The sequence below is a fragment of the Poeciliopsis prolifica genome, unplaced genomic scaffold (assembly GCF_027474105.1).
Source record: "Poeciliopsis prolifica strain line A6 unplaced genomic scaffold, Auburn_PproV2 SCAFFOLD003, whole genome shotgun sequence".
Classification (NCBI taxonomy): Eukaryota; Metazoa; Chordata; class Actinopteri; order Cyprinodontiformes; family Poeciliidae; genus Poeciliopsis; species Poeciliopsis prolifica.
Window position 1 is genome coordinate 8,286,469 of NW_026562378.1, and position 14,608 is coordinate 8,301,076.

The 14,608-nt window shown below is 38.6% G+C and overlaps 2 protein-coding genes across 5 annotated transcripts; both read right to left on the reverse strand.

The window, feature by feature from the left end:
* Positions 1-783: 783 nt before the first annotated feature.
* On the reverse strand, positions 784-9,719 carry tpra1 (transmembrane protein, adipocyte asscociated 1). The gene is made up of 11 exons (XM_055026696.1): positions 9,544-9,719; positions 7,332-7,506; positions 7,123-7,255; positions 6,139-6,225; positions 5,355-5,427; positions 5,126-5,205; positions 4,928-5,038; positions 4,745-4,805; positions 3,342-3,444; positions 3,045-3,125; positions 784-2,643 (listed from the first exon to the last, which is right to left on the reverse strand). Exons 2-11 carry the CDS (start codon positions 7,493-7,495, stop codon positions 2,382-2,384), a joined length of 1,155 nt encoding a protein of 384 aa, XP_054882671.1. The 5' UTR covers positions 7,496-7,506; positions 9,544-9,719; the 3' UTR covers positions 784-2,381.
* A 559-nt stretch (positions 9,720-10,278) lies between these two features.
* On the reverse strand, positions 10,279-14,237 carry trim107 (tripartite motif containing 107). 4 transcript variants are annotated; one of them, XM_055021557.1, is made up of 3 exons: positions 14,212-14,237; positions 12,731-12,832; positions 10,280-12,595 (listed from the first exon to the last, which is right to left on the reverse strand). In XM_055021557.1, the coding sequence occupies exon 3, from the start codon at positions 12,574-12,576 to the stop codon at positions 11,059-11,061; it is 1,518 nt and encodes a 505-aa protein (XP_054877532.1). In that variant the 5' UTR covers positions 12,577-12,595; positions 12,731-12,832; positions 14,212-14,237; the 3' UTR covers positions 10,280-11,058. The 4 variants fall into 4 exon arrangements, with proteins under 4 accessions (XP_054877524.1, XP_054877532.1, XP_054877539.1 ...); XM_055021564.1 differs by having other exon boundaries at positions 12,784-12,832; positions 14,212-14,235; XM_055021573.1 differs by having other exon boundaries at positions 14,127-14,226.
* Between the last annotated feature and the right edge of the window lie 371 nt (positions 14,238-14,608).

Below are 14,608 nucleotides of genomic sequence, written 5' to 3' on the forward strand. Positions count from 1 at the left end.
GATGAACTGTAGTAGAAATAAATAACTGAATAACTGAAATAATTATGAAATTAATGCATAAAAACCAAAAGGTTTAATCTTGTTTATAACATTTCTATATTTAACTACATATTGAAACATTTAGCCATGTTTTAGATTTTACAGATATATCACAGCTTTATTATTTTCTGATTATATTAGTCATTTAAATTGTCACAAATATCAATATTTACTAATTATTTATAGTAAAACTTTAAGCCCTCAATAGAAGAAAGCAATGACCCATTGAATGAATGATCTTTGAGATTTCAAGTCAACATAGAATCCATATTGTGAGATCCAAGTACTCTATTAAAACAATTTTCAAGTCCAAACATTTTTCTCCTTGTACAGAATTACTGCAACACCCACTACTTCTGCCAAAAAATTAATTTAAAAAAACTTCCACAGTCCAAACCATGATTGTACCTGCAGTATCATTGTCTTTACATATCTGACCCTGCAGTGTTGTTCCAACTGATCAGCTCAAATTGCAGACAAATTAAGTCCAAAGATATTTATAAAGTAGAATTTATTTCCCCTTTGGTATACTTACTCAAATAATTTTGTTAAATGCAGCAGTAGATATCTATACTTAATTTCTCTGGTTTTCATTATCAGTGTACATTTGTTTGTGTAACAAAAAAAACAAACAAAAAAATACACCACTGTTTCTTTAAGCAAGTGTTTAGAGGTTCAGTTACCAGAATGGAGAAAACTCAGATTTTCATTCTTTAAAAAACTTGAATGCAAAAATGAACACAATAGAGGAAAAAGTCCAGAGTTTATTTTGCAGCACATGGAATGGCCAACACATTGTAATTAAAGCACCACCTGCAAAACTTCACTATGAAAGATTTGGTGTCTGAAAAGAATATTGTTTCTTGGCAATGCACTGTTTAAAGTCAAGAAAAAAAAAAAAAAACTTTTCTCCCAAGCTCGTCAACGTCATTCAGCAGCAATTGTAATTGTACATCATGTATTTCAAAGTCAAACAAATACTTTCAAAAACATACTTCCTGCACTGTGTTCTTACTTTATGTATTTTTATTTATTTATTTTTTTAAAGTAACCTAATACTTTCGGGACACAAATCACAACCAAATAAAACTAAAAAGTTAAATATGCAAGTCATCCATAGGAAACGCTGCATTTTGGGGGGAAATTTTGAATTATATTCCACAGCTGGTATGTATATGATGTGATTTGAATACATACAAAAAGGTATAAGACTTTCTTTTAAATAAATGCGCAAGGAACTGAACTATTTTTTTTTTGTTCTTAAAAAGGAAAGTTCCTCAGATTCCCTGTGTTATAATTTCTCTTTGCTCACTGGAAATCAAAAGCTCTAATTATATCACAAGACTTTTTTTTTTTAACACTATCTTAAATACGTTAAGACTGAGCAACATCGTTTCTGCTCTCACAACAGCTGGTCCTGAATTAACACACCAAATAAACTGCACTAGTAGCCTCTTGTTCAAAAACACAATACTACAAGTTCTGCAAAGAAAATGAAAGGAAGAACATATGAGAAGCAGGCTTGCTATTTAGATCACACATAATGAGTTTCTTACGGCATCTACAGAGCCCACAGGTGTCTATGAAGAGGCAGGAATGTTTTTTTTCTTATTTTCTTTGTATAAAAATTATAAAGCAAAGGCAGAAATGATAAAGTATAAACACAATCAAAGAATACAAAGATTTTCAGGGAAATGGAATTTCTTTTCGGGATTGTTCCTGTGTCGCAGATGCTTTTAATGCTTGTGTTTAGGAGTTGCTACGTGGTTTATTGTTTTTTAAGAAAGCAAATATATTGGATGACCAACCCACAACTAAATGCTTGTGCTCAAAAACACGACTGACTATCTCAGCTAGAACTCTTAACAGTACAAAACAGCACATTAACTCCTTCATATTGGGCCTCAGACCTTTCGGCAAAAACGTCAAGTGTCGCATTACTAAATCACGCGTCAGATTTAGCAAAATCGGGCATCTAAAACTGGCTTTAAACTGGATAAATAAGAACAGAGGTGTTGATATTTAGTGCTGGAGTTAGAATAAATGCGCTGAGACAAATTGATAAGCACTAACATCGAAGGGCCCGTGGAGCAGAATCAATAGAGAGAGCAACCTCGGCGTGCGGCAACAGCAGCAGAGCACTCCGGCAACAGTGTCACAAATCAAGCGTCCTTCACAAAACAGTCTCTGTTTAAGTGTCCATTTGTTTCAACCACCCTGGCATCAAAGAAAGGCCAAGATCATAGTTTCTTGTTGTCCAGGCAACTGGCTCAGCAACACATCTCTGATCTCCGTCCTGCCAAACTCTTTTCATCCAACACAACGTGTAGCTGTGAATCCTTTCACACATTGATAGGTCTCCAACGATCGGCTTCGATGCTGTTTGACCCATACGGTCCCGACGCGACGTCGTCCAGGTACGCTCCGACCACGCGAGAGCTGCCGGGACCGGCTCCATCGATCTGGGTGGAAGAGTAGTACAGGCCCTGGTCGGTCAAGTCCTTGCGGCCGAGGGTTGCGGCGATGGTTGGAGGAAGGTGGACATCGCTTTCATCTGGTTCATCCACATGTGATTTGTAGGAGAACAGGATCTTTGGCTCCGAACTGCGAACAGAGTGGCCAAAAAAAAAAAAAAAAGATTTGTCACATAGAAAGAGAATGGGTGTTTTAATACAACATATTTTTAAAAGTCAACACGATGATAGTTAGATGAATCCATCAGAATTTTCTCTGTTATTTCTCATGAAGCTTTAATCAGCTGATTTTGATTTTAGTCAACTATTGTGTCCTTAGGATTTAAGCAGCTATCACAACGACATTGTTTTCAGCTCAAAAACAATGTTCAGCTCACACTGAAATGTCTCCACTTTTTTTACAGCCACTTTCTCAGTTTATCACTAGCATATGTGATGTTAGCTAACATAAGATTTAAGTAAATTTTACAGTCTTTTATTTTGAGAATCAAGTTGTGAAATTGTACATGGTTCCACATCATTTGTACATACCCAAAGAATCCTTTGAGGAATGTGATATAAATGAGCGGAGCAAAGGCAGAAAAATACAGGAAGGTGGTGACATCCACGCAGCTGGTTCAAAAAAGACAAACAGTGAGCAGTTTTAGTAAAAGCTACACAGAGCAATGAGATTACAAGCTAAAGCAAAACCAACATTTTGTTCTTACTGGTAAAAACAAATTGTAGTAATCCAGTCACTTAAAGTCATTTATGAACAAGGTTAACTCAGTTTCACATCACAAAAACAGTGACGATATATTCACATGCAGCAAAGGAGAAAATACTAACCAAAGTCCTTCTATAATCCCAGCACACAGCAGAGCGCTGCCCAAACCCTGAACAAAGTTCAGCAAAGACAGGATAGCTGCGTACACGTAGAAACTCCTCTTGGCTTGACAAAGGAAGGAAAACAAAGAACCATAAAAATCAAAGCAGTCATTTGAATGTGGGTACATCCAGCAATAATCTGTCTGTGTGAGTTGTGTTGTTCCACTTTTTATTTGACCCAAGAAACTTACATTTTCCAGGTCTCTTACAGAGGCATTTGTTGAATTGATCTTTTTCTTCCTTTCTTTTTTTAATAAAGTGAAACTAAACCTCTTCTGCACATGTGTTCCTTTTAACTGACAGCTGCTGCTTTTACTTTTGGTTTAAAATTAATATCAGAAGAGATAACTCATCTTGTTTCAAAGAGACCTCCGTCATTAATTACATTGTCTTTTTATGACAGTCAGATGCTGCTGATATAGTCTGTAAGTTGAGCCTCAATGAAAGAAGAACCAGAACTCGTTCAATTACTATACAGTTCAGATTGTGCTGTCAAAATGACATATGTTTTCTTTTTTTTAAAACCAGGATTCTAAGATCTTTTTACATAAATGTTCAAAAGGGAAAAAAAAAACATTTTGTCATACATTTGAAGAAGACATTTCAACTTCATTTAGATATTAAATACAGTGTGTGTCCAACTGTCAGTAAGTTTAACTTAAAGCTTTTGAATAACTCAAAATTTGTGTTTTTACACCCGCGTTGGCCATCTTCAGCGCCTAATGTGTTTAGTAAACGTCATAGCAGTTCATGATTACAGGTTTAAGCCAACATGTGAAATCCCTGTTTTCAAGCCAAGTTTTGGCAAATACACACTTCCCCATGACATAGAAGCTGGATGTTAAAACCTAACCAGGAGGATTTTCTTTCTTATTGCCTGAGCCTGGAATAAGCCAGATTCAGCAGTGATATTTTGTAGGTTTGCAGGGAAAGCTGAATGTCTGGGGATTAATTCATTTCGACAGAGCTGACTGCTTTCGTGCATGTTGGGGTTTGTAGTTTTCTTATATTAGAAATAAAACCCAGTGTAAATACAATGCCGCCAGCTAATTAAAAACAATTTTTTAAAAATATTAATGGATTAGAATAAGTGAAGAAAATCACTAATTTAAGACCAGCTACAATTTAGGAACATACTACAAATTGACATATTGATAAAACGTACATGCGCTGGGACAGGAAATAAAGTCTATAAACAAATATTTTTTCATACTCTATTTTGTCTTTTCATACTTCTCCATGGCTGAGAGATTTGTCAACTTCTAAGCTTTTCTGTATTACAAAAAGGAGCCCTGACAGTAACAATATAGTTTCATTTGCACTTTAAATTTTTTGCCTTTCGAATGTTTAAATCCAAGACTTACATGGCAGTGATATCCTTTCTCTCACTGGGGTTTTAGGAAGGACAACAATCAGAGAGTAAACCTAAAAATAGAAATAAAAAATAAAGACAGTGACCAGTCAAAAATGAGTCTGCTATGAATAAACTTTTGGTATGTTTGTTTAAAAATTACTGTTGATGCAAGAGAAAAATAAAATTTACTCACCAAGAAGAAGAAGCAGGAACTGGCTAACCAGAAGTGCCGTCCTCCATGACCGTAGATGTTAAAGTCCTCGGCGGACAGATGACTGTCTGGATACAGTATCTCTAATGTTCCCTACAATAATACATCAGATAACACATCTTAATTTTTACTTTCTTGACTTTTACCAATAACATTTGATATGCTGTTACTCGTAATTACCTGTGTACTAGAGTATGCCAATGCCAACACTGCAGTAATAGCCAGCACACGCTTTATGCTAGACTTGCTCTCCAAGTGACCTGAGAACAAAAACACATTAGTTATGCTCACAACTACAATAAGAGATGACAGTCACTTCAGTGGACTCCTGTTTCGAGTTGCCTCGAAACAGGGAACACTGTTTCGAGAATGCAGAAAACGAGAACTGAAACAAACGGAGCAAACTGACCAAAGGCGAGTCCCAGGATGATGACGCTGAGCTCAATAGCAAGCAGGAAGAAGCGGGTGATTTCCCACAGCACCTGAAGAAGCAACAGACCTTGTCAGATACCACAGCAGAAAAGCAGATCAGACATCCTCCAACATGTTTTTCTTTACAACACAGGCATGCCCTCACGGGTCTATGGAGTCATAAAGCCCGGAATCGCGGCAGCCATGACAGAGTGTTATGAGAACAACCAATCCAGCACTGTAAATCAGTAGGAATCTCTCTGGCATGTATGGAATGCAAGCCCAGCATTTCCGTTCATACATGAAGGCCTGGATACAAGCAGAGTTATTAATGAACAATATCTCAGTTACCTAAATAAAAATATATATATATAATCTTTTTATTAGTAAATACCTCACTTCTTTCAAAAAAAAATTGAAGTTTACATGTAAACAGAAAGGGCATTATTCATGATTGTTTACGGTAAGCACTTTACTTTAGTGTAATCAGGAGTTCATAACGTCTCATACTTAAAAAGACTTAACTAGATCAGAATCAATGGAAATAAGCTGAAAAATGAAATGAATGTACATTAAAATTAAATTCCCAAGGTTATTTATTCCCAGAATGCAACAATACGCAAAATAAACTAACTCACACCTATGAGTAAGTACATTTTTATGAACAGGTTTTAGTTTTTCTTAAACAAGAAAGCTGATCGGTATTCTTAGTGGTGCTCACAATTCCCCCCTTTCCCCCAAATACAGTTCTATTTATGCTTTTTTTTTCTTCTTCTTCTTACTTTGTCCACAATGGTGGCTGCACTGGATGCGCTGACAGTCATGGAAACAATAGCGCGAGTGATTCCAACTGCTGCGACAACAAAGACCTAAGAGAAACAGTACACACGATATTATACAACACACACACACACACACAGCCCATTTCCGGGAGCACACACAGACCAAAGTTTAGCTGATAACACGTAGCTGTCTCTGCTTCTATTATTGTTTCTGCCATAACTGGAATATTCTGCTTAGTGTGGCACTGGTTGTAAATGGACAGGCAAAATCAAGAACAAACACAGTCAAAGGAAGAACATAGTATAACAGTAGATATATGTTTGAACCTTACTTTGGCTGAAGGAGGCACTTTTTATAGATTAAGGTTGACAAAGGAGACACCAGAAGAATCAACCAGCAACTCTATAGCCACTAATGTCTGGAATTGTAATTGTAATAGTCTTAAGAGGCTAAATACCAATTCAAAGATGAAATCAAACAAAAACCAGATTAAACTTTAGTCGGAAACTACACACCACTGCAATCAGACAGTGATTAGATATGTAGCAATCACTCAGCCAGAGATGAAAATCAGCTAATTTTCCCCAAGTGGTCAAATTCTGAGAACTGATATCAAAACCTACAATCTGATGTCTGTAATGTCATCATATATTTTCTCCTTCTATTATCTGAGTTTAATCAAAATCATACCAATGTTAGCCATGTGTTTGGATACATAGATAGGGATTAATTTGCAATTCTATTTATTGATTTAAAAAGAAAAATTCAAACAAAAACATCTGCAGGATGTTTTTTTCTCTTTTGTGTGTGATAGTCTAGAACTTCTCAAAATTAGAATGAACAGGTCAAACCTCGATGCAAACTGGGAACTGAGATTAAAAGTAAAGCTTGATCAGTGCATCTCCAACAACAAGGATATACATAATGTTAAGGTCACTGAAATTTCACAAACCATTCCGCAGTCGAAATGTTTTTTCACCTACCAGCAAGTAGAAGGTGACAAAAATAGGGCTGGAAGTGAGTCGAATTTTTGCCCTCGCCGAAGGAAGTTTCCACATCAAGAATATGAAAAAGGCCACATTTGGCACTAGCAGCAGGATGTCCCAGAAGCGCACCCTAAGGCAGAAATGTCGAAATTAAGATGCTACCTTACACAATTGAGGGTTCTTAAATCGGCCGTCCACCACCGTACCTGGAGCCTCCGATATCTTCATATAGGACTTGTAGACATTTGTGGGGCTTGGTGATGTTGGCTTGACCTTCAGTTGGGAATACAGATGTGTTCTCCAGAGGTGTAGGCGACACTGTGTCATTGTACTGAGCCAATGTAACCACAGCAGTCACCGTGGCTAGCATGTTGCCAGTTCCTAAAGGAGGAAAAAAAGAAAAGAAAAAAAAAAACATAACACGTGAACTCCTGACTGGCTACTCAATGAGACATGGATTTTATAAAAGGATGGTTTTAATCTTTGTTTTCTAAATGTGGGAATGTCACTCAGATCAAACTCAAAACAAGGACTTTTCCCAAAAAATTACTATAATATACTAAACAAGCACCAATCTTTGCAAACAGATTAACTATTCCTGGTAAATATGTGGAAAAGCCCTTGAAATTAATTAATTTTTTTATTGCAGTAGCATAATTTTACACGGAAAATGTTTTTTTTTTGTTTGTTTGTTTTTTTATCCAACTTTTCAATGTGTATGTATTTATTTACTATGGGAAAAATGTCCATTTTAAGAAATAATTGTTTTTAAACAAATTTCTGGTAACCCTACAATTCTTGAAGCTTTTACCATGCTGAAAGCTTCAATCCACTTTCACTAATAGCACAGAACTTTGTCGACTCTTCCACAATCTCTCTAGATTATGTAGAGTTACAGTTGCTCTTTTATGTTCTCTTCAGATCACTTCACTGTTTTTTTTTTTTTTTTTTTTTTTTTAGGATTTTGCTCTGGGAAATGCAACGGTCATAGAAGATGGCTGATTTTATGTCAGGTGAACCATTTCTGTGATGATTTGGCAACATGTTTTAGATCATAATCCTGCTAAAATGATGATTTGATTTAAGTTTACATTTAGAATCCACCAGATTCTCAATCTCAGCTGTGGATTAGAAACCAGCACAGCTCGCCCGCCATATTAAACCAGAGACATGATGTCCTTTACTACAGATTAGTCCTTTATTTTGCAAATATCTGTGCTGTCTCATATTACTGTTTTCAGAGCAGCAACCAAGATTTCTGCCTTGTCTTCACTACAAATTTGTTGACAGGTTCGCCTGAGAATCTACAGTATGAATTGTTTCTGCTGGAGAAAAGTCTGATCTCTCATCTTGCTTCTTCTGTGATGCAAAACTCCTGATCGATGATCAATGTTTCTAATTTTCACACATACATTAGTGGTCTCTCACATCATTCCCGGTGGCCCACCTCCATCATTTCAGTAATAAACTCAATCTCAATTTCCTCAAAGCAAACAGCTGCAGTTAAAGTACTATTTGTTATCTTTTCCCAACCATCCGGCCTAAACACATAATAAAATTAGTTCTCCTTCAGCCTATTTCTAAGAAACCACCCCAGTGTCATCTCACATTTAAACACAGGAAAACAAAAGTCATGGACTAACAACTAATTCCTAGAAACTCAGGTCAGCTCTGGTGCATTGGTTTGATGAAACTTTTAGGGTTTCCAATCACTTCCTCAACATAGATCTTTTTTCTACAGTGATTTTTCCCCCTACAATTTTTAATGTCGAATTACGCTGAGTCGCAATAAAAGGTGATTATGTAACAGGACTTTAAACCGCCCACGAGCAGCGTTCATGTTGAAGCAGCAACTACAGTAATACTACAGTAATCCATTTAGCAGCAGCTAACTAACACCCACTCGACAGTTGGGAGTGACTCAGGCTACAGTAGTCCCAACAACATCCTGACAATAAAACGAAACTAAAGGGAAGAGGTCGGACTGGACAGGAAGACAGTCGCGACTGGAGTTGTCTTAAGTTGGTGGCGTTTTACATTGTTGCTTAAATGTGTTACACAAGGAAACTTAAGTTGTGACTGAACTGCTAATTATGCCACAGTCCTGCGTCAGAGCGCTGTATGTGGACTATCGAGGTGGTTTCTGTTAAAAGGGGAGTTTCAGCTACAGCTGCTACATGTAGCTCGCTGCTAGCTTTCGGGAAGACGCCGTCAAAGAGAGATAAATGGTCTTCCTGGCCGGAGATAAACACGTCGACGAGGAGAGTCGCGTTGTCGTCGTTCGCTCGACATTTGCTGACGCTGCTCAAAAGCCGACAGCTCAACGTCGGAATGAAAACAAGTGTGAAACTACGGCCAGTGTTTTCATGCGCGGACGCATAACGAGCGCTCCAAAAATTGTAAACAGTCACGGCTCACCCCCCTCAGAAGACGCGGTTCACAGCACGCAAATCCCTCCAAAACGTCGCAGTCAGAAAATCGGACTCAAAACACACGCGAGATCCAAGGTTACGTCCGCTGTAAGCATTCGAGACATCGATCGTCTGTCCGAGACATCGCTGCGTCTCCTGAGCACTTTCCTTCACCAAATTTCCCGTTCGGTCACCTGACAAGTTGACGCGAGCTCCGCATCATTTTAGCGTCAGCGCAGTCGCTTGCGAGTTGTGCGGGAGGGGTCTGCACTCTGTTTCAAAATGTCAGCTCACCAACGTGCACGGCTCTCTGGATTTTGTTTTAAATTTTTACAAAAATCATTACAAACTAATATATCAAAGTTTTATAAATACCACATCAAAGGAGCGCTACTTAAATTTTTTCCGACTCGCGCGCGAGATACAGAAAATGAAGTAGACCCAATTTATGTACGTTTCTATAGGTAGTCTCGCGAGATGATGAAGTCTCGAGCTATTTACAGCTATAGTCAGTAAATTGCAATATTATTGAAAAGTTAATTATCCCATTAACTAAATTCACCAAGTGAAACACATTGTGTTGACAAGATATACTTTGAGTACCTTGTGTCACTTACAATTCACAGAAAAGACACTTTAGCATTTACTTTAGAAGCCTTGGTTTAAATTCAAAAACAAAAATACTTTACTGATCCCAAAGGAAAAAACTTCTTAAGGTATAGTACCTAAAAAAAAAAAAAACTTTACACAGTGCTATTTCAATTAGAAAATAAATTGAATAAATGACACCAAAGTAAATTTTGATTGTCTTTTTTTAATGCTAAAATACATTAAAAACACTACACTTAAACAAAAAAAAAAAAAACTCCTAAATTATTCATGTAAACTGCAGAGATCTCAAAATCTTGCACAGCAATCAAAATACCAATCATTTGGTATTCTTATACCAAATGATTTTTGCTTAATCTGTTTCTTTTTCTTACCGATTTCTTTTTACAGATGACAATATGATTCTTCATCACGGCAGTGGCAGTGTATCTGTGTCTGGGCCCTGAGAAAGTGGCACGAAAGAATCTGATAATAACAGTGGTAGCTTAGCTGTGATATGTGGCCCAAGTGACCAGAGTGGCTTGGTCATCTTTGGCCACAAGTCAAAACTGCAATTTTAGCTGAGATTGAGCCGTCAGAGCTAAAGTTAATTTACACAAAATGTTTTGGTAACATATTTATGTTATGTGCATTACATCCTGCCATTTCACCTTCATCTGACAAAAACATTTAACCAATTTGTTAAAAAATTGTTTCCAATAAGGTAAATAAAAAAAAAGTGCAAACATCATGTGCATATAAACAGGTTGTTGAAATTGATGGATGATCGGTTGTGAAAACAGCCCTATAATATTAAATATCAGTATTAGAGAAGCTACTAATTATGTAATCACAGAAATCTTTTCTCAACGTTTGTTTTTCGGATAAATTTACCGAGCTATTTCTCCTGTGTGCTGATTTTGAAAACTTCTATTCATGAGCAAATCGTGACTCTGCCTTTGGGGTGTCCTGACATCATCCTGTAGGCGAGGTGCACGGCTTCACTCAGATTGGCCTTAAAGGTGTAGATATGCGTCTTGCCACTGGAAGGGCTGATGTTGTAGAAGCTCAACCTGTGTGTCTTGAAGCTCAGCTTGAGCTCAAGCCTGCGTGACACTGTGGTTTTCTTCAGTGGCACGCTGTGACCTTGCTCGAAGGCGGTCAGCAGGTTATCAAACCACATCAGACACCAGGCGCTCTGGCTGCTTTCCAGGGCGGATGGCATCCCGCTGCGTGGCAGCTTCCCGCTGTAGCACATGCCGATGATCCACGGAGAACCTTCGAGCTCCACCTCCCAGCAGTGTTCGCCTTCTGAGAAGCTTTGTGCACTGAGTACCTGGTAAAAGTTGGTGAACCTCCGCGGTGAGGATGCGTAGGACCGCTTCACGGTGCTGAATGTTACCGTTTTCAGATCCTCCGACAGAATGAGATTCGGATGAGCTGTTTCCGGGTCAAAGGTCAACTCTGAAGGGTTGAAGGTGTTTCGGAGGGAGCGCTGAGTCTCTCCAAGTTGCTCCCTCAGGACGGCGTTCATGTTTTCCAGCTTGGGACAGGCATGTGCAAAGTTGACCTTTGTTTCAACAAAGTCCTCGTCCTCTCTCAGTGGTTTCTCCAGCATCTCCACAATGTTTGCATTTAGACTTTGAAGCTCATCACTAAATGCTTTTTCATCCTCTTCAGTCAGTAGGGATTCAGCTGTAAGCACAGTGTGCCTCAGCTGTTTCGCCAGCTCAGACGTTTGACTGACCCGGGCGCGGACGCTTTCTTCACCGGGGCCTAACTCCTTCTCGACCATCTGCATCACCTGGTCACTGTAGCTCTGCAGGGAGTCCCTCATCTGCCCCAGCAGCTTCGATATTTTCTCTCTCAGCCGAGAATTAGAAGTCGTCAGCTGAAGCTCCCATTCCTTTTCTTTCATCAGAACACCTTCTGCGATCTCTAGTTTGATGTGCAACTCTGTGACTTGAGATGCCAGTTTAAACTTGGGCTCATCCATTTCCGTTTTGCCTCTGCTGCTGTTTTTTGCTTGCGTCGGATTACAGAGAGAGCCTCCGAATCCAGAGCCAGACTCACAACTTTTGTTTGTCTTGTTTTCTTCTTCATAGCACTGACTTTTTCCATCTGACTGATCCAAACCAGAATTACACATACTCTTGGATGTTACATGGATGACAGCAGGACGATCTTCAGGGACAAAATCTTTCTCAGCAGTGACTTTGTGGGTCTCTATAAATTTGGACGTTTTTATGTTTTCCATAAGAGCAGTGGCTCCCTGGTACTCAGCCTGACATTCTGGGCACCTATGTTGGTCAAGGCCTTCTTCCATGTTCTTAAGGCAGAGAAAGCAATAGGTGTGACCACAGGGAAGAGAAACGGGCTTAGAGAACAGCTGCAGGCATATTTGACACGTGAGCTCATCTGCAGAAAAGCTTGCTCCTTCAGACACAGACATGATGGTGGGGACAGGAGACCTTTAGAGAAATACAAAGTTTAAATCAAACACATGTGTATATATGAATGGAAGTCTAAATTTCATGACAGAAGATTAAAAAAAAAAAGTATTTACACATTCACTGACAAAAACAAAAAAATTAAGTACTAAGTACCTGAGTAAGGAAGCAGAAAGAATATTGTGATTTGGGTGAAATCTGTTACTCACAACCAAAGACGTATAAGTGATTGATTCAGTCTGCCAGGAGCTGGCACATCTAGAACAGAGAGGGTATGACAGGTTCATTGTTGTATTATTGACTGACCCAACAGTCAGTCAAAGTTTAGTTATCAGTCACCCAACATGGCAGACGTCCTACAGATTCAAAAGACAACATTAACAGATTTATTTTCATGGAATTCAGTCAGTGGTTATGCACTATTCCTTTTGCTCTAAATCAACATATGCATGAGGGGCATACAGATGTCCCGCAGGCTCGACGGCAGGCTGTCATTTCACTACACATTGTAAAGAGTGATGCGTCTTCTAAACAAATGTATCTCCAAGGTTTCAGTCCCAAAAAAACTGTTGAGATGTCCAAAATCGCGGGTGTTGTATAATTTCTTCCAACTGAACAGGGAGAAAATCTCGACATTTATTTGATGCTCTGAATGAGTTGGATTCCCTAGTTTAAAAAATCTTTCATCTTTCATGCTACATAACGACTCAAGTTGTGTATTCCTCTCGTGATTCACATTTTGGAGCCTGTTGAAAATGCAAAGTGTATTTTACATGTCACTCCACCACGTTTCTGCCCGTCTTCAGTCTTATGATGCTCACCAGAGTCCACAAGAATTCTGGGAAAGATAAGTCCTGCCTGATCAGGGCTTGTTATCCCTAAATCAATACGAAACAAAGCCTTTGCAGCTGCAATCTCCACACTGAGGCCTTCCATTTACATTTTGTGGACTCTTGGATCTGTTCAAGAAGCAACCATACACACTAACATTATGAGAAAGCATTTCATCATAATTGATTTTACATGACTGCAGATTAAATTTTACGACTTTTAGATGACAAAAGTAGCTTTTTGCCTTCAATGCCGTTTCTATATTTTAGACACATGATCATGTTTATGTTAAAAGGCATTCTGTCAACAGTTCATTTACTTTGTGTCTGGTGATCTTTGCTCCCTCTGACTAACTCGATTAATTGTGAAATATTGCTCGACTCGATGATGCTTATACTCTCGACTGCTACTCTGTTTTACACTCTTTAGCCAAGTCTTCTGTATTTATTTATAGGCAAACTTTAATATAACTTATTTTAAAAATAGAAAACTGTCTCCTGGATGTTTTTTGTTTAAGTGCGTCTAATCCCAAACTAACTCCAATTTAAAGATGAGGATGTCTTTACATAAATCAAGTTGACGCGCAGAGCCCGACGCGCTGTTGATTTTACAGGGCGGATTTCGCTTAAGTTTCGATTTAGGTTTTCGAACAGGAAAAAAGCCGAACGAACACAAGTCTCTTCAACGCGTTGAACCGGTTCAGCTGCAAAGAACTGTTCACCTTGAGCGGGTAGCGGAACTTGACCAGCAGCCAGATGTAACCTCGGGAAGAGAACGAATAACAAGGAACGGCGGTGAAAACGTACCTGCTGGCACTTTTCTCTTTGGTGCCGCTTCTTCCTCGTGAAGTAAAAAAAAAAAAAAAAAAGAACAAGCGAGACGCGCTGACGCGTTTATGGCTGCGCCTGTCGTCATCATCATCATCTCTGGGTCCGCCAGGTGCAGGATGTCGCAACACGACATGCGGCTGTTCACTTTATAATAGCGCAATCTTATTTGTTTAGCCTGCCTTTTACAACTCCGCTTGTGTTTTTCAAGAATGCAGTAAAATGCAGACCCGGTGAAGAACTGCAGTTTCATTATCGGTCATTTTCAAGTTGTTTTGTGCGAGTTGCACAAAAGATGTCCCTCATTTGTACCTTAGTGTTGTTTATGTCTGACACAGAAATGCATGAACATTTGAAATAAACTAAATCTGAGACA